We start from the raw sequence: 26,707 nt of genomic DNA on the forward strand, positions 1-26,707 counted from the left end.
TCCCTGTGTGCCTGGCCCCCGCCTTTCCCTCCTCTCTCCCTGGAACACTGTACCCTGTACACGAAACCAGTCTATGTGCTTCTAGAACATAACCAACTTGAAGACAGGAATCCCATCCGCTCTACTCACGTTTGTTTACCCTGCTCCATTAGAACGCCTAACACAGAGAAGGTGCTTGGGGAACCTCTGTGAATCAAGGGAAGAATGACCCCTCAGGGGAAAGGTGTTAGCCCTTGTAAGCCCCTCTCTCCCTCTTGCTTCAGTCCCTCTCCTCCTATAGGGCTTTTTTTTTTTTTTTTTAAACGAAGCCTTTTTTGAAACCATGAAGGTAGGGCTTGTGCTATGGAGAACACTTGGGAAGATGCCAAAGTGTGCAGAAAAAGACCTCTAATCCCACAGCCCGCACACACTTAGTGATACCTGCTCCTGTAAGGTGCTCTCTAGGAGGTGAGCAGAACGCTTCCTTTAAAGAGTAAACACCCTGTTTTGCTGTTGAACATCGGGCCACTCTCGGGAGCAACTTGCCAAGCCTCATGTCCGAGGTCCGACTGGCTGGCCGGTGGCTGGAAGCCATCCTCCCGGAGGGGCCCCTTGCTGCTCAGCTTCTCGGCTTTGCTGAGCGTGCCGCCTCTCAATTTCAAACATTTATTGAGGCTTCCCCTTTAAAATAGCGCCTCATCTCTCCATCTTCTCCACAGCACACCTGCTGTGGACCCAAGCACTTCAAAACTCCTCCTGCAGCCCGCCGCTGCCCTGTCTGCCTCCGGTACTGATTTAGGTTCTTACTGCCCAGTGTTAACTTTTTATTTTGACATAATTTTTCAACTTGCAGAAGAATTACAAGAATAATACAAGGAACCTCCCATGTGCTCTTTATCCAGATTTGGAAATTTTGCCCTATGCTTCCCTCCACCTCCGTATATATATTTGTGTATAAACACATGTTACATATATGTATGGGATTTTTAAAAACAATTTGAGAGTCACTTGGAGACATTATACCCCTTTACCCCTGAGTACTTTGGCTATATTTCCTAACAATGAAATTTCCTAACAATGAGCACAGTACAGTTATCAAAATCAAGAAATGAACATTTCATATTCCTCTCTAATATATATTCAGAATTTTGGCAAATGTCCCTAAGAGTGTCCTTATGGCCATGTGCTTCTCCCTGGCCAGAGCTCAAGCCAGGATCACACGTGACATTTACTTGCCATGTCCCTTGTCTCCTTTGCTGTAGCAGAGTTCCTCAGCCATTGTCTTTCCCGACCTTGACATTTTTTGAGACACACAGAGCAGCTGTTTTATAGACTGTTCCTCTGCTTGGGTTTGTTTGTTTCCTTGTGGTTGGACTCCGGTCATGTGTTTTTGGCAGGAACACTTCTGCACTGAGGCCGTGTCCTTCCGAGAGCCTCACACTGGGAGGCAGGTCCACGGTGTCCTTTTGTCCCCATTGCGAGGATGTCAGCTTCATTCATTCAGTTAAGGTGGCGTCCGCCATGTGTTTCCAGCATTACATTGCTCCTTGATTGTACCTAATGAGCGCTGTCTGTGGGGAGAGGCTTTGAAGCCATATAGGTGTCCTGGTTTTCATCAAACCTTGATGGGGACCTGCCTCCATCCCCTTGTTAGTTTCTGCTACTGAGAATCCAGCTTTGGGGAATTCTTCCTCCTCTCTTCCCGCTCATGAATCTTGCTGTAGAGCAGAATGGACATGGTGGCAAGCCCAATCCATGGATTAATGACCCTCATGGAAAAGATGACAACGGATAGAGGACAGAAACCAAAACACCAGTCCACAAATAAGTGTTCCTGCCAAAGAGACCAAGCCGATGGAAATGACAAAAGGCAATAAATAAAAGAAGCGAAATTCGGCTTTAAAAACAAACACTTGAATTCATAGTTTGGAAGAGCTCACCCGAATTCTAGAAAAGAAATGAAAATTGGCGTTCACCTATGCCCATCCCGAAGAAGATTTGAATTGCGAAGGTTTAAGCGTTTTGTTTTGTTTTTTTCCTACAAGCATTTATGCGGGAAGAAAAGGAAACATTTATCCCAAGAATTTTATACGCAGCCCTGTTTGCAAGGACCTCAAAAATTTGGCACTGCTTAGAAGGACCTGAAACACGTTCCAGTTCCTTAAACATTTCTCTCTCACTGGTTGCCTGGCTTTGTCTTTACGTCTTCTGTGTCTTCCCACTGATGAAGAGCTCAGAAAGCATTTAATACGGTAATAGAGACCTTTCTGTCCTCATTTTCTCTCCCGTTCCAGTCCACTGGCCTCCTTGGGGCTCCTCAGACATGCCAAGCACACCGCCTGTCTATCAGCCCCACTCCGGTGTTCCTTCTGCCAAATTGCTCCTCCCTCACCTGTCTGAAGGTCCCCCCCCCCCCTTCCCTCAGGTGTTTATTCAGAAGTCCTCTTCTCCTCAAGACTTTCCCTGTTCAACCTGGGTCATAACCCCCACTGCCCTTGGCCCTGACTTAGTGTTTCTCCTTAGCATTTCTCAATATCTGTGTTTTATTTTTAGTTGTGCTTATTGTTTATCTCTCCAGTTAGAACATGGGTACCATGAGAGTAGGAATTTGTGTCTACATAGTTGGGTCTGGTGCATTCACAAGGCCTGGAGCTGTACGTGGCATAGCACAGCTACAACAGAAATACTTGCTCCCAGGAGGGAGCCACAGGGAAACAAGCAAGGAATTTATTGGGTCACTATTACTGTTGGGATTGGTGTTTCCTGTAGGGCCAGTCAGCAATTCATTTCGTGTTATCAGAGACCCAGATTCTTTCTGTCTCTGCCCGAAAGGCCTCCAGCCCTTGGGCCACCCAACTCAGTGCCTGCTGTGTAGACAGTCTCCACAAACATTTATCTGATAAATAAAAGCATGGATTTCCATTTCTCTCAGCAGAGGAAAATTCTGTAGAGGAAACCTACATTCAGACTTCCTTTCCTTAATGGGATAGAGTGGCAAAGAGTGTATGTGTTGCCTTTCAAGTAGTATTTATTAGAGAGGGGTGTGTGTGTGTATGTGTGTGTGTGTGTTGTGTGTCCATACAGAGAGAGAAGTGAGGTCCCACCAACTCAAATTAGGTTCCTTCCTATATGGCCCTGGTTCTATTATATGTAAATCTTTCAATCTTATTTTCTGCACTACCAACCGGCCATCTCCCTCTGTAATATTTTACTAATTTTAAGGAAGACATGGGAGTACTTTAGAGACAGGTGTCCAGAAAATAGGAGTCCAGAGACTGTGGCCAATGAGGGAAACAAAGAGAAGATCTCAGAGAACAAGGTATTTCTCTTCCCACACTTGATGAGCTCTCCTTTGGTAGAGGAAATACTTATTTACGTGATATGCTGAGGTATAGGGATAGGAAAGAATCGTGGAAGTAACGTGAGGAAAATCTCTTAGCACCTGTGTTGGGGCACATGCAAAGAAAGTTGTTCTCTGCCCAAGCTTGAGCAGTGAGTCCAATTGGTTATCTCTGAAAAGCTGTGCAGACACAAGATGTTCCATTGAGGGCAAGGGGTGGGGGTAAAAACACTGTCCCTTGTGTCTTAATTTAAAGTCACCAGGAAGAAGTTCATCTTTGAGGTATGGAACATGAGGGTATCTGTGGCAGGCACTTCCCCTCTTGTTGGTGTTCAGCATAGGGCCGGTCACCTGAACTCAGCTACTTGGATTTACACATGACTGACTTTTAACTAAAATATCCTGTAAGGAAATATACAAGTAGCTTCAAAGATTCCTGCCATATCCTTAGATTGAAAATACTACTGCTTAAAAAGCATAGACCACCAAACAGCCAGCCAACCAAACAGGGCAGAACCGATACTTTTAACCGATTAAGTTCTATGACCAAGAAAGTTTGGAGACCCTCTCCCCCGACCCTGGCCTAAGTCACCATCTGTCGCAGACAGAATCAGAGTGACACTGAACATTGCAGCTGGGGGCAGCCAGTCCTTGGAAATCCTCCTTCTCAGGCTGTTGAGTATTCTCAGCAGATAGCCCTGTCTTGGGGGAAACAGATCCCCTTCCTGCTCCCACAGAGAAGATCGCCTCCAGCAGTAAACAGACAAATGGATGTAGAAAGAACAGATTTCTTAAATGTATAAAATCAAATACAGTCAGCAGCCCAGAGGAGCGCTCAGTGTCTTCCCTGGGCAGTCTGTTGGCGCGTCTGTGGCTGCTTTGTCAGTGGTCCCACAAGCTGAAGGCTCATCTTTACCTGATCTACAAAACCTTATCCTTCTGCTCTCTGAAATCAGAGTCGGGAAGAAAAGAGAATAGTGCGTGACCAGTAGGAGCTAGGAGGCTATGTGGAGGCTTCCAAAAAGTTCCTTAGAGGAGCAGCTGGAGGAGAGGGGCCTTGTGGAGAGTTGACTTCTCCGTCCGTGTTGGAATTGTATGGGGCTAGCTTTACTTTGACCTTGAATTTAAGTCCTGGATGGTAGAAGATGAGGCATTGCTTCCTCGAGGACAAGGAATTTAAAGAAAAATTTTCACCTGGACTAACTTTAGTAACAGACTAAAACATTTGAGAAGCACTTGAACTGGAAAAAGGTTGGGTCTACATTGACTGCAGAAGGATTCAGGCCCGAGATGGCTCTGAAATGCTCTCCAGATAGATCTGGACTCGGCTGCGGTGCTGAGCGAACCCCGTGCAGCACCCGTGCACGTTGTTCTGGGGTTTTCCACTGAGAGGGTTAGAATGGTTCCCAGCCTTCCTACCCTTGGCCTGCGTGTGCCGTAGACATCCTGCTTCTGAGGGCAGCTGAGGAGAGGAAAAAAGCAGAAACTTACTGGAATGGTAGCCACCAAGGAGGGCCCTACCCTGGGTCAGCTCCAAAGAAAGCAGTTCTTAATTATCCATCCCAGAGGCTGCCTCTTCCCAGACTGACCTAGGAAGAGTTTACCCTCCTCTTCTTTCTGTGAACCCACCACCTCCCAGTCCATTTTCTAGACAATGATGCCACCTAATGGGAACCAAGAATAACTCACAGAGCATTTACGTGAGGACACATTTGCTTTTTCATAGAACTCACATTTCCCTCCTTGTACTTTGCTACCTATTCGGTGCTGTGTGCCAGCTTCTGATGAGGCCGGACTCAACCGCATGTGGGCAGTCAGGATCTCATAATATTATGAAGTATTTTTAGGGGGCTATAGATACATATATTAAAGAATCACATTGTACACTTCAAATATATTACAATTTTATTTTGTCAGTTATACCTCATTAAAGCTGAAAAATGGGGGCACCTGGGTGGCTCAGTCAGTTAAGCATCTGCCTTTGGATCAGGTCATGATCTCAGGGTCCTGGGATCGAGCCCCATATCGGGCTCTGCTCAGTAGGGTGTCTGCTTCTCCCTCTCCTTCTGTGTGCACGTGCTCTCTCTCTCTCTCTCTCTCTTGCTCTCTCTCAAGTACATAAAAGATAAAAAAATCTTAAAAAAAAAAAAAGCTGAGGGGCACCTGGGTGGCTCAGCTCAGGTCATGATCCCAGGGTCCTGGGATCGAGCCCCGTGTCTGGCTCCCTGCTCAGTGGGAAGCCTGCTTCTCCCTCTCCCACTCCCCATGCTTGTGTGAGTGCTCTCTCTTTCTCTCTGTCAAATAAATAAATAAGACTTTTTTAAATTTTTTAATTTAAAAAACTGAAAAATGTTAATAAAAGATGGCTGTAGATGATGTTACTTGATATAAGTAAAAAACCATTATCTACAAAAAGTAGAAATGAATGGAGATATACCAAAATGAGAGTAGGGGCTGGGTTAGGCTATTGTGATTGTGTTTTCTTTTCTCTCTCTTTTTTAAGATTTTATTTATTTATTTTAGAGAGAGCACAAGCAAGAGCAGAGAGAGAAAGAGGGAGGGGGAAAGAATCTCAAGTAGACTCACACAGAGCATGGAGCCTGACGCGCAGCTCAGTCCCACCACCAGGAGATCATGACCTGAGCTAAAACCAAGAGTCAGTCACTTAACCAACTGAGCCACCAACGTGCCCCTGATTGTGTTTTCTAAATGCTTTATAATAGTTTGTATTTCTTTTTATCCATCAGAAGTATACTTTTAAATATAAATAAATAAAGCTGTAAAATACAGAAATAGAAACAAGAAAAACAAAGTCACCCCTAGTTCTACCCCTCAAACATACCTATTGTAAAACATACCTACTGTTTACATTTTGATGTGCTTCTAGTCTTTTTTTTTTTTAAACATAGAGTTTTATGTATTTTTTAAAAACTGTAATCATTCTAGGGGCTTCTGGGTGGCTCCGTTGGTTAAGGATCTGACTCTTGATTTCAACTCAGGTCATGATCTCAGGGTCGTGAGATTGAGCCCCACGTTGGGCTTCTGCACTCCTCAGAGCCTGCTTCTCCCTCTTCCTCTGCTCCTCCCTTTCCCTCTCCCTCTGCTCCTCTCCCAACTCACTCACTCTCTCCCCCAAATATGTAAAATCTTTAAAAAAAAAATTGTGATCATTCTGTGTAATTCTTTTATCATTTATTATCACTTTAGTAATAATTCTGTTGCTTTTATGATACTAAAAATCATCCTTTAGACAAAGCTGTTTTCAGGAAACCAAAATGCATCATTTTAGATACATTAGGTTCCATGAAATCTGATTTTTTATACTCTTTATACTCTTTTTATACTCTTACTTGCGCTCTTTGTTCATGTACGTGGTGATACCTTCAAAAGCCAGTAAGAAAAGAGGTGAAAAAATAAGAAGAAAATAATTGAAGAGTTTGTAGACCATGTCAAAGGAGCCCACTGTGGTTGGGCGGTGATAGGAAGTTCTTCCAAGCCATTACCGCAGCCTCTGGTCATGTGCTGGCGCCACCTAGTGGTTATGGTTATGAATAGTCTGAAATCTCTGCCTCCCATCCTCGGGTCTGGGAGCTGGACTCCTGGTTGCAGACCTTGTCCAGTACCCTGCCTCTTGTCTGTGCTTAGCCTACTGGAAATAGAGCAAGAATACCATCAGCATGGGTGCGTAGATGTACAGATTGGATTTCGCATGAGTACCAAATGGGCGCTGTGACAAATAAAAAAGGGCTCCAAGAATCTATGAAACGAAAAATTCAAATGGAAAGACAGCAGTTTAGAATTCTAGCCTTTGGACTGCCTCCAAGTCATTATCCATCTTGCAGATATCTTTAGAGCAAATCTCTTCTCCACTTGTAACTCATTTACCTTATTATGCAAAGAAAAAGAATTGTATGTCAGCTCTTTCTGTCAGATATATTTTGATTGGGCTCTTGGGCACACATAGATAGTACCAGAGAAAACACTCTGGTTTGTTAGACCTGTAAAGGGCTATACAAATCCAGTTCACCATTAATTAGCTGTAATAAGTGGGCTAAGCCACTTAATCTTTCTGAGCTCAGTTTCTCATCCCTCAAATGGGGATAATCATGACTTCTTCTCTGTTATAATGAGATGTATTGCCTAGCGCTATGCTTGTAGTGGGGTGTTCAGCAAACTGTAGCTCTGTGGGGGCACCTGGGTGGCTTAGTCAGTTAAATGGCTGCCTTCGGCTCAGGTCATGTTCTCAGGGTCCTGGAATCGAGTCCCTTGCTGCTCAACCAGGAGTCAACTTCTCCCTCTCCCTCTGCCCATTCCCCTGCCTGTGCATTAATTCTCCCTTCCTCTCATATAGATAAAATCTTTTTTTAAAACATTGTAGTTCTTTTTATAATAAAACTCATTGTTGGGGCGCCTGAGTGGCTTAGTCGTTAAGTGTCTGCCTTTGGCTCCGGTCATGGTCGCAGGGTCCTGGGGTCAAGCCCTGCATCAGGCTCCCTGCTCAATGGGGAGCCTGCCTCTCCATCTCCCACTCCCCTTGCTTGTGTTCCCTCTCTTGCTGTGTCTGTGTCTGATAAGTAAATAAAATCTTACGAAAAAGAACTCCTTATTGTTAAGTCAGATGATATTAAAACAATCCGGTTCACCAGTGCTAGGACACACAGGTTTTTCCCACTTTAATATCTGAAATCATGATGTGTCCGTGGCATGCCAGTGTTTTTTTCCTTCTTAGCAGTTCTATAAATAATGGTCCTTCTTACATTTGCTGGTGTTTAAAGGAAGTGTGGTAATTAGGTTAGTGGTGTTTGAAGAACTACAGAGAGACCTGTTCTAAGTGCTCTTGGATTGTGTCTGTAAAGCTGAACATGACAGCTGGTTCCATGAGGTCTGATCAGGACCAATTCCCCACTGGTCTGTTCCCAGTCTCAGACCTGAACTTGTGAGCTACTATTTCTGTGAAATCTGTTTGGAAAGGGTGTGTTGGACCTTTTAAACCACACAGATTACAGAGAGCACAGTTGATAACTCAGTGGCCTGGGGCATTTAGCACCATACAGCACACACGAAGTGTTTGTTATTTTGAAGAGGGGATGTTGGGGGGTGGGTGTCACCCTCCTCTAATTCTGTTGGTACTTTTGGTGCTGTGTAGACTGCTCTTTTCTCTCCAGGGCTGTCCGTAGGCTAGATGGTCTGTTGCGTGGAAAATACCTGGCATGTATTGAACACAGTAAATAATAGCAGATTGCGCTGTCTCCCTGGCAACTGTGCCTAGTCTTTTTCTCTCTGTCTTTCAGTCTAATAAAGTTCCTGTTGTTCAGCCCCCACATCACATGCACCCATTGACGCCCCTCATCACCTACAGCAACGACCACTTCTCCCCCGGCTCCCCTCCCACGCACCTCTCCCCAGAGATCGACCCAAAGACAGGTGAGTCACCCAGTGCACAGGCTGGCCCCCATGCAGGGCTCCAGTGGGGCAGGCTTGTCTTCACAGCCCTGGAATCAGGCAACCCTGGGTTCAGGTCACATGTCTAACTCCCAGGAGCCCATAACCTTGCCGCCTAATGTTAGCCTTTTCAGATTTTTCATCTGTGTTTCCTGTGTCCCTTTCATACCATAGAGGCATTGTGAGGATAAAAGGGAATCCCATGAGGCCATGCACAGGCCTGGCTCCACAGTGAGAATCTGTTAATACTTAGGGGGTGCCATGAGTTGGAAGTGGGAGTAAATCTTCTGTGTTGACCTTGAAGTCTAGCCCAGCTGTGGGCTGTGCCTCCCTTAACCAAGACCTTTGCCTTAATACTGAACATTTTCAAACGTAACCATTCAAGCCTGACTTCTGAGTATAGCAAAAAGTGCTGAGGTTGAGCCGGCTTTTACTTATTTATTTTTTGAACTTGTTCACCAGAACTGTCCAGCCCAGGGAGCCATAGCCTCATCAAATCCCCAGAGTGGTCATGGCTCAAAGCATTTTTGGAGCCCCTCTTTAGAGAAATCACAGTTACTGTACGTTACAGATAATGAGGACAAATGTGGAGAAGTCATCCAAAGTTTACTTCTCTATGAATGGGGCAGGTTTTCTAGAGGAAGACTAGTTGGCAGATGGCTCTGGGGGATATCTTGGGTCTCTCAGTCCAGGATTTCCAGTCCCTTTCTTGGATGACTCTTATGTGAACACCTGGAAATTATGCCTGATGACAGAGGTGGGATCCACGTAGCAGAGAGAAGCTGTGTTAGTCCTGCCTTCCCTGGATATGTCCTTGACCCCAGCAGAGCTGGGAGGTGACAGGGCCAAGATACTGAAAGAAAGGCCTTCCAAGCTCCAGCATGCCTGGGGACGTGGGGCAAGGGACTTCCAGTTTGGTGTTACTTCTGGGTGCTGTGGTAGGGCCAGGGAACAGACTGACATGTATGTCTTTGAAGCAGGAATCCCCCGGCCCCCTCACCCATCTGAGCTGTCTCCATATTACCCACTGTCTCCCGGAGCTGTTGGACAAATCCCCCATCCCCTCGGCTGGCTCGTCCCGCAGTAAGGAAACTCACCGCCTCCCTTACCCTCCGTCTTTCTTTGTGCTGTGCTTTGCCTCCTATACCTGCGGTGTGCCCTGCGGGGAGGGGGGGGGTCTGTGTGCAGCACCCCCACCCCTCACATTGGGGTCCTCTCCCCAAAGCTCATGGCTCTTACTCTTACTTCCTCCTTCTTGCCCTTTATCATCCTTCCGTCCCAGCCCCCGGCCTCCCCAGTCCGCAACAGTCCCACTGTAGCCAATATGCTGACCAGATTTCCTCGCTCCTGGCCCTGACAGGCAAGGACAGCCCATGTACTCCCTGCCTCCTGGTGGTTTCCGGCACCCCTACCCCGCCCTCGCCATGAACGCCTCAATGTCCAGGTGAGTCCTGGGACTGGGGCTGGCAGTGTGGACTGGCCTTGCAGGGAATGGTCCTCTATGAGTGTCCTTGCCATTTCTGACCATTAAAACTTGTTCTTGGCCCTTAACTGGGAGGCACGGGCTCACCTTTCCTCCCCACCCCTCTTCGCTAAGGCTCTTCCTCATGCCCCGTGGTCAGAATGGAGACCACAGACTGGCTCACTCTTTCCCCACCTCTCTGAGGGAAGAATTTCAAAGCCCTTAGCCTCCTGCCACATCCCCCCGCAACACTAGGCTTTGTGGCACTGATGCCAGAGACTGGGAGAAGATTCATTATTCCTGAAATGGGAACAGGAAAGAGGGCTTCTGTCTCAGGGGCCAGATCTACATGACAGGGGCACCTCTGTGACAAGGAAGTGCAACCCACAGGCTACGCCCTTCTCCCCCCGTGCACCCTGGCCTCTGGCCCACTACCCCTTCTTTTGTGTTTTTCATGCTACCTGCTTCCAGCATCAGATAGGGGAACCCTGTGCATCTGTGGGAGAAGGGGAGGTTTATTGGGTGTTCGCCAAACCTGGTTCTGTTGGGGTCCATGAATGGGCTCCCATTGCTCGAAGGCCTGCCACAGCTGAGGTATTATTACCCAGCTCCGCCATAAGGGGAGGCAGCTGCCATGTCCTCTGCCAGGTGACAAACATTCACCCTGAGCCCCTCTGTTGTTCCTTGTTTCCCACCTGGTACACAGCCTGGTTTCCAGTCGGTTCTCTCCTCACATGGTGGCTCCGGCCCATCCCGGTCTGCCCACCTCAGGGATTCCCCACCCCGCCATCGTCTCCCCCATCGTCAAGCAGGAGCCGGCGCCCCCCAGCCTCAGCCCGGCTGTGAGCGCGTGAGTATCAGGCGGCCTGGTTGCCGGGGTGGCCAGTCTCTGAGCAGCAAATACCCTTTGCTTTTCTCTCCTGGTGGCGTTTAGCGGGCAGCCAGCGGTTCCCTCTGCCGTATCCTCTTCTCTCTTGGCAGTTGCTCCCTTGACTCTGTGTTCCCGTCCTCTCAGAGACACATCTTTCTTTGCTCCCAGTCAGGAAAGCTTGACAGGATTTAGAGGCTGAAGGAGAACCTGAGAACGCTTCTGGCATCCTTCCTCCTCCCTCACATACAGGGAAGTGGGAGCCCCGATGGGAGGATTTTCTCTGGCCCACACCGCTACCAGTGGCAGGGCTGAGACTGTCACCATGGCCCCGGCTTCGTCCGCTGAGCTCCAAAGCCAGCGGGAGGGCCCACGTCAGCAGCCCCTGGTGCAGTAAACCTCCCTCTTGCTTCTGCCCAAAGTGCCCTTGCCCCCTTTCCTCTATCACCTGCAGCCAGCGTTCCTCACCACCTCCCCCTGCTCCTTCCTCAGGGAACTGGCCCTTCAGAGATAGGGTGTGAGGTCATTCCGAGGTTGGGGACCCCTTGTGGAGGGTGCTCATCCCCCTCCCCACCAACCCTCCAGGGCAGGCAGCCCTGAGCATCAGTGAAAGGCAGGGATGGTGGGCTGGGGGGCCCTGACCCGGGCTGACCAATAGCTCTGTGACTTCCCAGGAAATCACCAGTCACGGTGAAAAAGGAGGAAGAAAAGAAACCCCACGTGAAAAAGCCTCTGAATGCCTTCATGTTGTATATGAAGGAGATGAGGGCCAAGGTGGTGGCCGAGTGCACCCTGAAGGAAAGTGCGGCCATCAACCAGATCCTGGGAAGAAAGGTAAGGCCCGCTCTCGCCCCGGGCTGCACCGCGTCCCCTGCACTCTTCCTTCCCTGTCACTTCTGACCCTCTCTCCGCAGTGGCACAACCTGTCCCGGGAAGAACAGGCCAAGTACTATGAACTGGCCCGGAAGGAGCGGCAGCTTCACTCCCAGCTCTACCCGACCTGGTCAGCCCGGGACAACTACGTAAGTGCCACCCTTGGCCCTGGAGAGCGGTGTCCGTGACTGCACGCGGGCAACAAGAAGACTGTTTATAGAGGCCTCTTAAGGCCAGTGGGAGGCCATGTGTCTCTAGAAACAAGGAAGGCATTTTCATTCTCAGGAGATCAACAAGGACATGGCTCTGGCGTCCTAAGGACCGATGTAAATGTGTAGCGCTCTCATTTGAAGCGGACTCAGCCTTTGATTCCGTAATTGAGGACGCAGTGCGAGCTGTGTTCGGGCTCTGGTGGTGGGGGTGTTGCTGGCCAAGGGCTCTGAACCCCAGCTGGCATTTCTAATGACTCTTTGAAACTAGACCGAATTTTCTATGTCTGTTCTCATTTGCTTTTTATTTCTGGCGAGAGGCTTCCGAGCGGTCTTAGATTTTCAGTGGGGACTGAGTCTCCTCAGAAAAGATCAAGAGCCACCCTGTTCCAGGGAGGAAAATGGAAACATATACCCCAGGGCACTGAAGGGATGAGGCCTTCCAAGAAGGCCAGGACACCGGGCTGGAGGGAAAGATCGAGTGGGGGAAAGGAGGGCACCTTCCAGGGTGGCTCATTCTGCCTCCTTGGAGGCGTCGGTGGCTGTGTGACCTGAGCGGCTCCTCTCTGCCCCCAGCTCCCTCACCCAGGAAGGGTCAAGAGCAGTATGGGCCATGTCCATACTGTATGGGGGTCCATACTCCCCCACTATCTGGGCATCCCCCTAAAGAGTCGGTTATTCTGCCCCTTGGTTACCCTTTCTTTGGCCTAACTTTCAGGGTAAGAAAAAGAAGAGGAAGAGAGAAAAGCAGCTGTCACAGACACAGTCCCAGCAGCAAGTCCAAGAGGCTGAGGGTGAGTTGTTGGAAGGCACAGGCTCTTCGAACCACCGTCACAGTGGCACCTGCTGCGCCTCGTTCCGGGGTCTCTGTGGGGTTCGGCGACAGCGCTGTGTCATCACAGCTGCCATTCTCAGGGCCTCTGCCTCATGGGGGGGGGGCCTCTTGCATACTCAGGGGGTTGTTACTATTACTCCCTTTGTAGAGATGACCCAGTCACTCTGCTTGTTAAATGGCGGAGACAGAATTTGATGCCAGCACTTTCCCACTTCAGAACCTCTGCGCCTTTCAACTCACTTGGGTTGCGTCTTACTCAGGGGTTCTGGGATCAATATACCGGGCAAAAATGAATGGTATCTGAAATTATCTTTGGAATTCCCTCAGGAAGGGGCACAGTAGAGATAGACATACCCTCTATTCATGAACCCAGTAGAAGTAGGTGTTCCTCCAAGATATGGTTGGTTGAACACCCAACGAAATACTTTGCTTGGTCTTGGGGCCACTTTGTGCCAAAATTACGTACCACGTCTTTTCGCCCCAGAATCCCACCTAGCATGGTGACCTCTTCTCTCCTGCTCACTCTGGACAAGCACAGAACTTCTGAGACCAGCTGAAGAGAAGCTTATCTCTTCTCTCTCCCTCCCTCTCTCTTTGCCATCGATGTCGTTTGTATATTTGCTTACACAGGAGTACATATAAGTGAAGTATGTAAAGTCCGCTAGATACCTCACCGCTTAGCAGGCACCCTGCCATTCTGTTAGCACATAAGCCTGAATTTTTAAAGCAAATCGAATGGAGATCTACGTCCAGAAGTGCTGAGATTTAGGCAGGGAAGGGAATGATAGGATCGCCTAGGTTATGTCCCCTCCTATCAGATACTGAATAGGCATTTTGGCACTGCCCCTTCTGGACGTTCTAGAGTCCTTCAGTATGGTTTCCGCATCTTGAAAGCTGGATTTCGGGTCCCCCCCACCACCACCTCCCAGTAGGCGATCTTGTGTTCGGCCTCACCCGCGGTACTAGCTGCTCAGTCTTCCTTGTGGTTTGTCCCTGTAGGTGCTCTGGCCTCCAAAAGCAAGAAGCCATGTGTCCAGTACCTGCCCCCTGAGAAGTCCTGTGACAGCCCCGCCTCCTCCCACGGCAGCATGCTGGACTCCCCCGCCACCCCCTCCGCAGCCTTGGCGTCCCCGGCTGCCCCTGCGGCGACCCATTCGGAGCAAGCCCAGCCCCTCTCCCTCACCACCAAGCCGGAGAGCCGGGCCCAGCTGGCTTTACACTCGGCTGCCTTCCTGTCAGCCAAGGCAACAGCCACGTCCTCTGGCCAGATGGGCAGCCAGCCCCCGCTCCTCTCCCGACCCCTCCCCCTCGGGTCCCTGCCCACAGCTCTGCTGACCTCTCCTCCGTCCTTCCCGGCTGCACTCCATGCCCACCAGGCCCTTCCAGTCCTCCAGGCCCAGCCTCTTTCCTTGGTCACCAAGTCTGCCCACTGAGCTGCCCCCTGACCCATGCAGGCTGTCAAGTGACTCGTCGAGTAGTAATGATTCAGAAGAAAGGAGAAAAAAAAAAAAGGAAACTTTATTGGTCAATATTTGACCACTCTGGACTGTTCTGTAAAGTGACTGGTAACAGCAGCACTTTACGTTTTGTAGATGTAACCAGTAGCTGACCTTAAGGCTTTTTTAAAAAACAAAACAAAACTATAAAAAAAAAAATCTTTAAAAGAAAGAGAACTGAAAAGTAGTGTGTTATTCTTCCTGTATGTGCAGTGGTGGATGGACCTGGGCAGAAGACCCCTTTCTCTCTACCTCTTTCCCTTTCTGCCCTGTCCCTCTTCTCGGCGCTCCCACGTGCCCTCCGCCCCTTCCCAGTCCGCATGTCGGCCTCGGCTGGACTTCTGGCCTGTTACCTCTTCATCTAGACCCCCTTCCTGGACATTCCCTTTGACCTCGCCAAGTTTTTCTCCTTTGCTCAACTGCCTTCATCTTCGTCCTCTGCCCAGTGTAAGACTGTCATCACGCGAGAAGCCACCTTTGCCTGATTTTGTCTCCACCAGCGTCCCCTTTCCCTCAGTGGGCCCTAACGCAACAGCCTCCAGCTTTTGGTGGGCAAACATGTCCTCTGAAATGGTTCTTCCCCACGTTGAAAGGGATTCAAGGTGCCTGCCACTTCCTCGGTGAAGAAGTCTCTGTGCCACCCCCTCACCAGTCAAGACCTCCCCTCACAGTCCCAGAGTGGCAGATGGGACCTGGCCCCAAGGCCTGGCTCTTGTCCCCTGGGTCAGTGCTAGCACAATCTGCCAAAGGTCTAAACGCCCTCCCCCCTCCCCCTATCACCTCACATGCTTCTTCTGTGTGTATTTCTTTTTGTTTTTATGGGGTTTTTTGAGCAATTTAAACTTCCAGTTGTTTATTTTCACAAAAGAAAATAAAATTGCAGTTGCAAGACCTTTTCTGAGTGTTTCAGTCCTTTTGCTGAATCAAGCCCCCATCTTCATAGCAAGTCCTGTGGTAGCTTTTTGCAGGGGTTTGGAGGGGAGAATACGAAAACATGCCTGACAGAAAAATCCAACCCAACTTCCAGCCTCAAATGTCCCGAGACCAGTCAGTATCAGTGACTGAGATCCAAAGAGAGAGCAATCTTTGTCTTTGTCTTTTTATGATTGCCATGATGTAAACAGCGTCCTTTGGTTGTTTTGCATTATACCTAGCACTGAAATTCCTTTTATAACAGCTTTATTGAGCTATGATTCCCATACATGCAATTTACCCGTTGAAAGTGTACAATTCGATGGAGTTGTGTATCCATCATCACAGTCAATTTTACTGTTTTCATCACCTTGAACCCCAGACCCTTTAAAATTCACCCCCATTTTTTCCCCTTTTACCCCCATAGTCCCAGGCAACCACTAATCTATTATCTTTCTCTGGATTTGCCTATCCTGGACACATCATTTAAATGGGATCATATAGAGGCTGCCTGGCTGGCTCAGTGGGAAAAGCATGTGACTCCCCATCTCTGGTGAGTCCAAGCCCCGTGCTGGATGTAGAGATCACTTAAATAAAACCTAAATAAATAAATAAAACCTTAAAAAATAATAAATGGGATGATACACATATGGTACTTGAGTGTGTGTGTGTCTGTGTGTGGGTTTTTTGCTTTTAGTAGGCTCCCCGCGCAACGTGGGGCTTGAACTCATTACCCTGAGATCAGTAGTCCTATGCTTTACTGACTGAGCCAGCCACATGCCTTACGTATGGTCCTTTCTCGCTGACTTCTTTCAGCCTACTATTTTCAAGGTTTGTCCATGGTACAGCATGTATCAGCACTTCATTTATCTTTATTTTGGGGTCGTGCAGAGTAAGAGGGAGAGAGAATCTTCAGCAGGTCCCATACCCAGGGCAGAGCCCCATGCAGAGCTCCATCTCACAACCCTGGGATCATGACCTGAGCCAAAACCAAGGGTCAGATGCTCAACCCACTGAGCCACCCAGGCACCCCTCCTTTATTTTTGATGGTAAAATATATGTAAAATTAATTTGCCATTTTAACTATTTGTAAATGTACACGTCAGTGGCTCTCATTCCATTCACAATGTATCACACAACCACAACTTCCAAAACTTCATCTCCCTGAGCAGAATCTATATGACTACTGGGTCATCGGCCCCCTCAGCCCCACTCCCCCTGCCCCCGGTGGGGCTCATCCACTTGCTCATTCCATGAATTTGCCTATTCCAAATAGTCTGTGTAAGTGGAATCCAAATCATCTGCCCTTTGTGCCTGCCTTAGCGCACTGTTCTCCAGGGCTGTCTGTATTCTAGGATGGATTAGCATTTCATGCCTTTTTTTTTTTTTTTTTTTTTTTTAAGACTTGATAAGGAACACTGCGTGGTGGCTCAGTGGGTTAAGCATCTGCTTTTGGCTCAGGTTGTGATCCCAGAGGCCTGGGATCCAGTCCCACACCCAGCTCCTTGTTTAGCCAGGAACCGGCTTCTCCCTCTGCTTGCTACTCCCCCTGCTTATATGCTCGCTCTCTTTATGGCATATAAATAAATAAATAAAATCTTAAGGAAAAAAAAAAGATATAATACTTCTGTCTTCCCTTGCCTTTTAATGAGTACTTGTCAGATTTTTTTACCCTACTCAGACACAGCTTTTTTTATTATGGTAAAATATATATCATATAAAATTCACCATTTTGACTTTTTAAATGGGCAATCTAGTGGTATTAAGTACATTCATATCGTGCAACCATAACCACTGTCAATTTCCAGAATGATTTCATCATACAAACACAAACTACCTGTTTAACATTAACACCCCATACCCCCTTCCCCACAGACCTTAGGAAGCTCTGATCACTTTCTATTTCTGAGTTTGCCTACGCTGGGTACCTCATATAACTGGAATCTGGCTTATTTCACTTAGCATAATCCTTTCAGAGTTCATCTACATTGCAGCATGTGTCAGAATTTCATTACCTTTTATAACTAAATGATCCATTGTGTTTATAAACCACATTTTGTTTATCCATTCATCTTCCGGTGAATACGTGGGTTGTTTCTACCTTTTGGCTATTGTAAATAATACTGCCTTGAGTATCACATGTAAGTATAATGTTTGAGTTCTTGTGCTCAATTCTTTGGGATATACACCTGGGAGTGGAAATGCTGGGTCATATGATAATTCTGTGTTTTAACTTTCTGAGGAATTAGCAAACTGTTTTGCTTAGTGACTGCACCATTTTATATTTCAACCAGCAACGTGTGAGGGTCCAGTTTCCCCACATCCTCACCAACACGTGTTTTTCTGTTTTGTCCATTGTTTATTATAGCTGTGCTGGTAGGTGTGAAGCGGGATCTCAGTGTGATTTTGATTTGTATTTACCTAATACCAGTGAAGTTGAGCATTTCTTCGTATGCTTATTAGACAGCTGTCCCAGAGTATTCTATTTGTTGAAAAGACTATTCTTTCCCCCAGTGAACTGTCTTAGGACCCATGTTTAAAATCAGCTGACCATCAGTGTAGAGGCTTATTTCTGGACTTCAAATTTGATTCAGTTCATCTATAGGTCTTTAAGCCAGTACCACACTGTCCTAATTATTGTAACTTGTCATAAATTTTAAAGTTGGGAAGTATGAGGGCACCCAGCCTGCTCAGTCAGAATGGGTGACTCTTGAATCTCGGGGTTGAGAGTTCAAGACCCACACGGAGGATAGAGCTTATTTTAAAAAAGAAAAAAAAAAAGTTAAAAAAAAATAAAACTTGACAAGGGTGTGTCCTCCAACTTTGCTCTTTTCCAAGCCTGTTTTGGCTATCCTAGGTCTCTTACATTTCCATATAAACTTAAGAATTGGCTTGCCAATTTCTGTAAAGAAGTCAGTTGAGATCTTAATAGGGAGTGTGTTGGTAGATCAATTTGGGGAGCATAGCCATCTTAACAAAATTAAGTTTTCCAACCCATGAATATGGGATGTCTTTCCATTTATGTAGGTCTTTAGTTTCTACCAATAATGTTTTATGGTTTCCAGAGAATAAGTTTTGGACTTCCTTTTTTTTCTTTTTTTTAAGATCTTACTTATTTTATTTATTTGACAGAGAAAGAGCCAGAGAACGCAAGCAGAGGGAATGGCAGAGGGAGAGGGATAAGTAGGCTCCCCATTGAGCAGAGCCCCTGGGATCATGACCTGAGCCAAAGGCAGACACTCAATCATCTGAGCCACCCAGGTGCCCCTGCACTTTTTTTTTTAAAAACACCATTTTACCCCCCCCCCCTTTATTAATGTAAACTCTATGCCCAATATGGGGCTTGAACTCACAACCCCGAGATCAAGAGCTGCATTCCCTACTGACTGAGCCAGCCAGGTGCCACTACCTCTTTCGTTCTTTTTGATAGCAAATGGAATTGTTTCTTAAACAATTTCCATTTTTAGGTTGTGTATTGAAAATGTATAGAAATAAAATTGAGGGGCGCCTGGGTGGCTCAGTGGGTTAAAAAGCCTCTGTCTTTGGCTCAGGTCATGATCCCAGGGTCTGGGATCGAGCCCCACATCGGGCTCTCTGCTCATTGGGGAGCCTGCTTCCTCCTCTCTCTCTGCCTGCCTCTCTGCCTGTGATCTCTCTCTGTCAAATAAATAAATGAAACCTTAAAAAAAAATACAATTGATTTTTGTATATTGGTCTCACATCTTATAACCTTGCTGAACTTGTGTCTTGTTAAGTAGGCTCATGTCCAACATGGGGCTTGAACTCACGACTCTGAGATTAAGAGCTGCATGCTCTGCCAGCTAAGCCAGTCACGTGCCGCACTGCTGAACTTGTTTTAATGAATTTTTAGAAAATCCTCAGGATTTTCATATGCAAGATCACACCATTTGTAAACATAGTTTTACTTCTTCCTTTCCGATCTGGATACTTTCTATTTCATTTTCTTGCCAAATTGTCCTGGCTACATCTAGGACAGAGTGGAAGTCGTAAGAGTAGACATCACTGTTCCTTATCTTAGAGGGTAATTTCAAGTCCTTTACCACTAAGTATAATGTTAGTTGTGAGATTTTTGTATGATGCCCTCGTTCAGATTGAGAAAGCTCCCTTCTTTTCCTACTTTAAGTGTTTTTATCTTGCAGGGGTACAAGGAAAATTTAAGATTTACTAAAAATCCCTGCTACCACTCCCTTAAGCCAAAATGGGTGTGGGTTTGGGGTTGGTGATGCATCTGCCTTCTCTAATCCTATTCCAGTTAGAAGATCTGCCTAAAGAAGAACCACACAATGAACTAGGTGCCACAATTGATTTGTGATGCCAAACATCAGCCAGAGCTTCCATGCCACTCATTGGTTATTATGATTGGCCTTTGTCAGCTCCTCTCCAAAGCCCCTCAACAACTACACATCACCATTCTCAAATCCCCAACTCAATCCCCACCTTCCCACTCTTGAAGACTGCCCTGCCTCTTAGAATATCAAGAAAATTGAGGCCAGCTGAAATGTTCCATTTTGATCCCCCACATCCCCACCTAAATTTCCACTCACCCTCTAATCATTTTTAACTGCCTTTCCATGGGTCTCAAAGTCAACCTGTGGTTCAATCCAAAGTCAACAGCTCTGCTGCTCCCTAGACCCAACCCTTCATCTCTGGCCTTGTTCATCTCTGTACCTTGTAATCTTGGTCACTTTGTCTAATGAGCTCTTCCCCTCAGTCAACAAAAAAGTTCAATTCTCTTATATAACTTGAAACCCTCTGTTTCACATGCAAACTTCCAGAAAAGGGTAGTTACTATTTACCTTCCATTCACTACATAACCCATTGCAAACACGTTTTGCCCTCAACACTCTACTGAAATATCTAACTCCTTATCTTACTTCACCTCTGTGCTGTATTTTATTCTGTTGATTTCACTTTCCTCATAGAAACACTCAGTTCTATGACAATTGAAAGCCCTCAAAGGATGTTGAGTAAAGAAACAGTGAAAAACAAGCCCATAGTGTACCAGAAGACAAGTGACATGACTAGCTGTAGCACTAAAACTACAAAGAGGACCTGTAAGGTAAGAATTGTATGTATGGTTCTGTAACTTGCTTTATTTTCAGTTAATAATCTATCATATGCACAGACACCCATAAAAAAGGGGAAAATCAACAAAATAATCATGACAATAGCTCTGGACTACAAGATATTTTTATTTTCTTACCTTGGCTTATCTTTATATAAAAATTTTTATATAATGAACATATGATAATAACTTTGGGGAGTCTTAATTATATGCTAGATACTAGGTTAAATACTTCATATGAAATATCTAATTCTCAATACTTTTATTCCCATTACATAATGATGAAATTAATACTTAACACGGGTGAATTGCCCAAGGTCACGTAAACCATTTCCCTTCAACCTCACCTGGGAAATACCTACACTCTCTGGTCCTCAACTTGAAGGTCCCTGTCTCAATAGAGCTCACAGTTTCTGCACCTTGTTTTCTTGGCATTTCTTTGAATGTGCACTCACACACAAACATACATTCACACATAGTACAATTGTATAAATATTTGGTTAATATTTGTGTTCTCCACTAGATTGCATGCTCCATTAAGTGAGGACCTATCGTGTTTGATTCAGCAGCACATATACTAAAATTGGAACGATACAGAGAAGTGAGGACCTATCATTTTTAAAACCAATCTACAAAGCCTCTAAGCTGGCCAATGATTACAAAAGATCTCAAGCAGCAATTAACGTATAAACTAACAGTACTTCAAACAGTGGGATACAAAACTATTTACCCAATGATACCAATTTGGAGGAAAATGAATATGCATGTAAAAACAGAACAAAAAAATACACCCATTAAGACAGAGGGAGAAATTAGTATTCTTACTTGTTTAAAAACAAAACACTAGATGGGGCGGGCACCTGGGTGGCCCAGTTGGTTAAGTGTCTGCCTTCAGCTTGGGTCATGATCCCAGAGTCCTGGGATCCATCCCCAGGTTGGGCTCGCTGCTCAGCCCAGAGTCTGCTTGTCCCTCTCCCTTCGCCCTGCTGGTGCTCTGTGTGTGTGCCTCTCTCTCAAATAAGTAAGTAAAATCTTAAAAAAAAAAAAAAAAGGAAAAGGAAAGAAAAGCCTAGAAAATAAATAAAACACTACATAGAAACACAATACACTAAGTGGTAATCTGTAGCATGGTAGGAATCAAGAATTCTGATGTATACCTTTTTGTTTTTTTAATTTCATTTTGGTTTCTGAACCACTAGAATGTATTACCAAAATCAAAAATTTTAGAACATTTGCAAGGCAGAAAATACACTAAAACCTTGTGATTATCCCGTAAGAGTGGGATAAAGATTTTTCCTATTTCTATAAATACGTTCACTAAATCTTCTACAGCGAACATGAATAACTTTCATGACAAGAAAAAGGCCCTACTTTTTAGAAAAGATCTTTGGGGACCTCGGAGGGCAGTCCCCGTGGGAATGGGATGGCTCCCGCTACAAAGGTGACGGGATGAGTTTCTGTTTCCAGATGGGAGAGACCTGGGCGCAAAACCTTTGTGAGCTACGAGCAAAGAACCGAGAGAAAGGGAGAAGTTAAAAACGTGAGCTGAGGATGGAGCCGAGGCGCCGGGTCCCAGCGACGTCAGTCCCGTGGGGCCATCTGCCGGCCAGGGAGCTCTGGCTCTGCCAAGATTGTCTCGGAAATACAAGGGGGGTAAAAAGGAAAAGGGGAGTGACGTTTGCGGCGGCGGCTAGGCAGTGAAAAAATCTGGAAAAGAAAGACTGCAGGACCTCTACACGGACGAATACAGCCAAAACGGAAGAGAAAAAGCGGAAGAACCGGCCGGTCCGGCCCTCTCCTACCTCTCCACTTCCCCTCACCGGGGTTGCGGCGGAAATACGCACGCCGGAAAGGGCGGAGCTAAGAATACTAAGAGTTCGCGGACGGATCTCGCGAGAGCAGTAGAGGGCGGAAGCACAGTCTGTGCAGGATGCGGTTCCTGGTAGCGTTGGTCCTGCTGAGCGTCGCAGCGACGGGTGAGACCCCCCCCCGTGCCCCCAGTAATCCAGCTGCCACCCCCAGACCCACCACCCTCACCGCGGGTCTTCCCTGCCATAGCCACCCCTCCGCTTGTCATCACCCGCCTGCCCGTTTGGTTGTTGCCTCAGTCTCTTCTGGCTCTGAAACCAACTGGTTTCTTTATTTCAGTTTCCTTACCAGTAGAAAAGTCCGACAAGTTAAAGCCACAGGCCACGGGCAAGGGCCCTCACGAGGAGCTCCAGCCGCAGGCCGCGGGAGAGGACCCTAAGAAGGACAAGCCCGAGCCTCAGACCACGGGAGAGGATCCTAAGAAGGACAAGCCCGAGCCTCAGACCACGGGAGAGGATCCTAAGAAGGACAAGCCCGAGCCTCAGACCACGGGAGAGGATCCTAAGAAGGACAAGCCCGAGCCTCAGACCACGGGAGAGGACCCTAAGAAGGAAAAGCCCGAGCCTCAGACCACGGGAGAGGATCCTAAGAAGGACAAGCCCGAGCCTCAGACCACGGGAGAGGATCCTAAGAAGGACAAGCCCGAGCCTCAGACCACGGGAGAGGATCCTAAGAAGGACAAGCCCGAGCCTCAGACCACGGAAGAGGACTGTGACAAGAAGAAGTCCCAGACGCAGTCCTCAGGAGAGGACCCTAAGAAGGAAGAGCCCGAGCCTCAGACCACGGGAGAGGACCCTAAGAAGGACAAGCCCGAGCCTCAGACCACGGAAGAGGACTGTGACAAGAAGAAGTCCCAGACGCAGTCCTCAGGAGAGGACCCTAAGAAGGAAGAGCCCGAGCCTCAGACCACGGGAGAGGACCCTAAGAAGGACAAGCCCGAGCCTCAGACCACGGGAGAGGATCCTAAGAAGGACAAGCCCGAGCCTCAGAGCCACCACGGAAGAGGACTGTGACAAGAAGAAGTCCCAGACGCAGTCCTCAGGAGAGGACCCTAAGAAGGAAGAGCCCGAGCCTCAGACCACGGGAGAGGACCCTAAGAAGGAAAAGCCCGAGCCTCAGACCACAGAAGAGGACTCTGACAAGAAGCCCCAGACGCAGTCCTCAGGAGAGGACCCTAAGAAGGAAAAGCCTGAGCCTCAGACCACAGGAGAGGACCCTAAGAAGGAAAAGCCCGAGCCTCAGACCACCGGAGAGGACCCTAACAAGAAGAAAACCCAGACACAGCCCACAGGAGAGGACCCTAACACTGAAAAGTCTGAGCCGCAGTCCACAGGAGATGGCCCTAAAGAGGAGAAGCCTGAGCCACAGTCCAAAGGAGACAGCCCTGATAAGCTGGTCTCTAACCCATCCTCTGCTAACAAGGAGCCTACCAAGCTTGACCTAAACATACCAGCTGGCAAAGATACCTCTCTGCATGCTTTTAGAAGTGAATCTGGGGAGAGAGAATTACTAGACTCTGACTCCACTTCTCCACAGCAGGAGAAAGATGGCAAGTCTTCAGAGCTTACAGATGTGGAGGCCAAGAAGGCTGAGGAAGGGGAGACAGAACCTGAAAATTCACCACCCGAAGGAGAGAAAGAAATGCCTGGCCTTGCCTCCAGTGAGAACCATGAGGGGACACTTTCAGATTCCATGAATAGGGAGAATGATGACCTTTTTAAGGACAATCTTGGAAGTGCTAGTGCAGAGAGCAGCCACTTCTTTGCCTATCTGGTGACTGCAGCCATTCTTGTTGCTGTGCTCTACATTGCCTATCACAACAAACGGAAGGTAAGTCAAGAATTGCCTTAAGAAGAGGAATGGGATTTCCTCCATCCTGAATTCTTGGTGCGTGCGCAAATATCTATCACTCATCAGCCTGTGAGCACTGGGGGTTTTAAGACAAACTGCAGTTTTTCCTCAGATTCTCCTAGGGCGTTTACTCTCATTTTATAGATCATCTTCTTTCATGTCAGATTCCTTTGAGTACCCTCTGCTGCTGTCCTAGGTGCCAAGTGAGGACCTTAATTGGGTTCTCCTCCCGAAATTGTAAACTTAGATCGTTTACTGCCTCAGAGAACCTGAGTACCTGACAGTCTGTAAGTAGAGTACTTACTTTCCTGTTTCCACTCTGAAGATGGTGCATCGTTTCTGGTTTCCTTACCCGAGCTTTTATCTTCCATCTGCAGTCGCAGAAAGAGTGGTTACCTAGTCTTTGACAGCCACAGCAGAGAGCCCAGGACTATCTTCTACAGTCAGTTGAATTTCTGATTAGAAGAATGGCCAGAAATTGCATGGTTACACTCGTCTTCTACTGTGATAGCAGGGTTTGGTGTGGAGTAATATCTGTTGTTTAGCAACCACTCTGATGACGAAATGACGGCATTTCTCATTGAGCCCTAAGAACTCAGTAGTTTCTATAGCCTGGTTGAAATTGGAGAGTTCAGTTCATGATGTCAGTTTGCCTGTGGGTGTGAGGAATGAGGAAAGACGTTTAATAATATGGTGTGTTTCTTAGGCTACATCCAAATGCTTATCACACAGAAACCTCAGATGTGAAAATGGTAAGGTTAAAATGAAACAAGGAGAAAAAGCAGATAAGAAATAATTATTGCTTGTGGGGAAAAAAGGAATGTCTTATCCTAGAGCTGTCTGGGGCACAGTTGGCAGATCTTTGTGCTTTTGAGTAAATCATACAGACTCCCACAAGCTAAAGCCCAGCACAGTCTTCCTTCATCTGTCATTTCCTGTTTGACAGTATAATAGATTCTGATGTAACTGGAGGCCCTGTCCTCCTGAAAACTTATAATTTAAAGAGGCCTCTTTGTGGTTGTACTGCTCTTTCACTGTCAGGGTCATTAACAAATGTACTACCAGGTGATGACCTCTGATTTTAGAGACTGAAATATGCCATTGTAGAGTCACCTGTTAATTTCTTTTTCCTTTCCCCAGATTATTGCTTTTGTCCTAGAAGGAAAAAGATCTAAAGTCACTCGGCGCCCAAAGGCCAGTGATTACCAGCGTTTGGACCAGAAGGTAAGGGAAGGGAGCCCCAAGCGTGTGGGAGGCAAATGCAGCCTCAGATAGGCCCAGCAGTGCACTTGCGTTTGACATGGAGGCAGCAGCTGATTCTGGGGTGCTGCCGCCATTGCCTGTCCCTTTGCAGACCACAGAGCAGGGACATCCATTATATACATGTCTGCAACATGAGAGCTAGATATGTTTTACATCAGCTCCCTCCCTCTTATGTTCTACATCAGCCTCCTCCCTCAACAGATGAGGAAAGTCAGGCCCAGAAACATGATTTTTCCCCCCAAAGTTCATACTGCAAGTTTGTGGCAAAATTAACATTTGATGGCAAGTCTGTAGACACCTGTCCTGTGCTTTTGGCACTGAATCAGCACTTCGCAGATTTTAACCACCTTGGGAATTATGATGGAAAAGCAAAATCTGAATCCTTACCTATTGGGTGGAAGCTATGTTTTTACATTTCTAGGAGTTTCTAGGTGATGCCAAATGCTGGGGAACCATGCATTAGGTAGCAAAGCATTAGACTACACTCCCTGAATACAAATGGGTCCAGAAACAAAAAGACCTGCAACTCCCCAGATCAGCCCTACTAAGCACCGTGGACTAGGTTTCCTGAGTGTGGCCATCCCAGGCCTGTCAGAAAACAGGCTTCCTTCCACCCCACAATGCAGGAGCTGAGCAATACTCTCCCCAGAGGCAGCCTGTCTGAGTGGGAGCAGGATACTTCCACTGCCTTTTGCTGCCAGCACTCACCCTTCCTTTCCCCTTTTGTGTAGGGACAGTCGGGACATTGGTAAAAAGTGGTTGGTGGCCTGACTTCCTAAAGGAAACACAGTTTACATGTATGGCTCATACCAGCACCAGAATAAGCCACTCAGCTCAGAACACCTTTAAACTAGCCTAGTAGGTCAGCTTCAATTTAGCCCTGGCCTAGTACTGTTCCAGATAATTGACTTTAAGAATTTATTTCCCTTTCATTTTTTTCTAACTAAAAAAATGCACATATAAACAATTCAGAACAACACAGAATGGCACAAAGCAGAAGCCAGGATTCCCATATTCCTTCCACCAAATGTGCATCTTTCTGGTATATGTTTGATTTCAAACTGACTTCTAAGGTTTTATTTATTTGAGAGAGCATGAGCAGGGGGAAGGGGACAAAGGGAGAAGCAAGCTTCCCACTGAGCAGGGAGTCTGATGCTGGACTTAGTCCCAGGGCCCTGGGATCATGACCTGAGCCAAAGGCAGATGTTTGACTGAGCCACCC

At 47.0% G+C, this 26,707-nt stretch overlaps 2 protein-coding genes and 1 long non-coding RNA gene across 4 annotated transcripts in view; 2 read left to right on the forward strand and 1 right to left on the reverse strand.

The window, feature by feature from the left end:
• TCF7L1 (transcription factor 7 like 1) overlaps positions 1–15,400 on the forward strand; it is a 154,335-nt gene extending 138,935 nt beyond the window's left edge. Inside the window, exons 5-12 of one of the 2 annotated variants that reach the window (XM_045079088.1) lie at positions 8,611–8,743; positions 9,739–9,844; positions 10,122–10,205; positions 10,930–11,073; positions 11,766–11,925; positions 12,006–12,113; positions 12,892–12,967; positions 14,008–15,400. In XM_045079088.1, coding sequence (XP_044935023.1) covers positions 8,611–8,743; positions 9,739–9,844; positions 10,122–10,205; positions 10,930–11,073; positions 11,766–11,925; positions 12,006–12,113; positions 12,892–12,967; positions 14,008–14,441 — 1,245 coding nt within the window. In that variant the 3' untranslated portion in view covers positions 14,442–15,400. The remainder of the gene's footprint in view (positions 1–8,610; positions 8,744–9,738; positions 9,845–10,121; positions 10,206–10,929; positions 11,074–11,765; positions 11,926–12,005; positions 12,114–12,891; positions 12,968–14,007) is intronic. The other variant, XM_013051059.2, reaches the window with a different exon arrangement.
• LOC123391751 lies at positions 791–25,558 on the reverse strand. The gene is made up of 2 exons (XR_006606452.1): positions 24,527–25,558; positions 791–4,781 (listed from the first exon to the last, which is right to left on the reverse strand). It is a non-coding gene; the product is annotated as an uncharacterized LOC123391751 (long non-coding RNA).
• On the forward strand, positions 22,364–23,517 carry LOC101672654 (pollen-specific leucine-rich repeat extensin-like protein 1). The gene is made up of 2 exons (XM_013051208.2): positions 22,364–22,478; positions 22,651–23,517. The coding sequence occupies exons 1-2, from the start codon at positions 22,433–22,435 to the stop codon at positions 23,382–23,384; spliced, it is 780 nt and encodes a 259-aa protein (XP_012906662.2). The 5' UTR covers positions 22,364–22,432; the 3' UTR covers positions 23,385–23,517.
• Positions 25,559–26,707: the final 1,149 nt, after the last annotated feature.

Source organism: Mustela putorius, unplaced genomic scaffold (assembly GCF_011764305.1).
Source record: "Mustela putorius furo isolate JIRA1106 unplaced genomic scaffold, ASM1176430v1.1 tig00000281_pilon_pilon_pilon, whole genome shotgun sequence".
NCBI classification, from domain to species: Eukaryota; Metazoa; Chordata; class Mammalia; order Carnivora; family Mustelidae; genus Mustela; species Mustela putorius.

Excerpts from the sequence above, each read along its gene's own strand:
- LOC101672654 (XM_013051208.2), top strand. The coding sequence starts at position 22,433 with ATGCGGTTCCTGGTAGCGTTGGTCCTGCTGAGCGTCGCAGCGACGG. Across the intron at positions 22,479-22,650 it reads GCTGAGCGTCGCAGCGACGG|TTTCCTTACCAGTAGAAAAG; the intron begins GTGAGACCCCCC and ends TCTTTATTTCAG.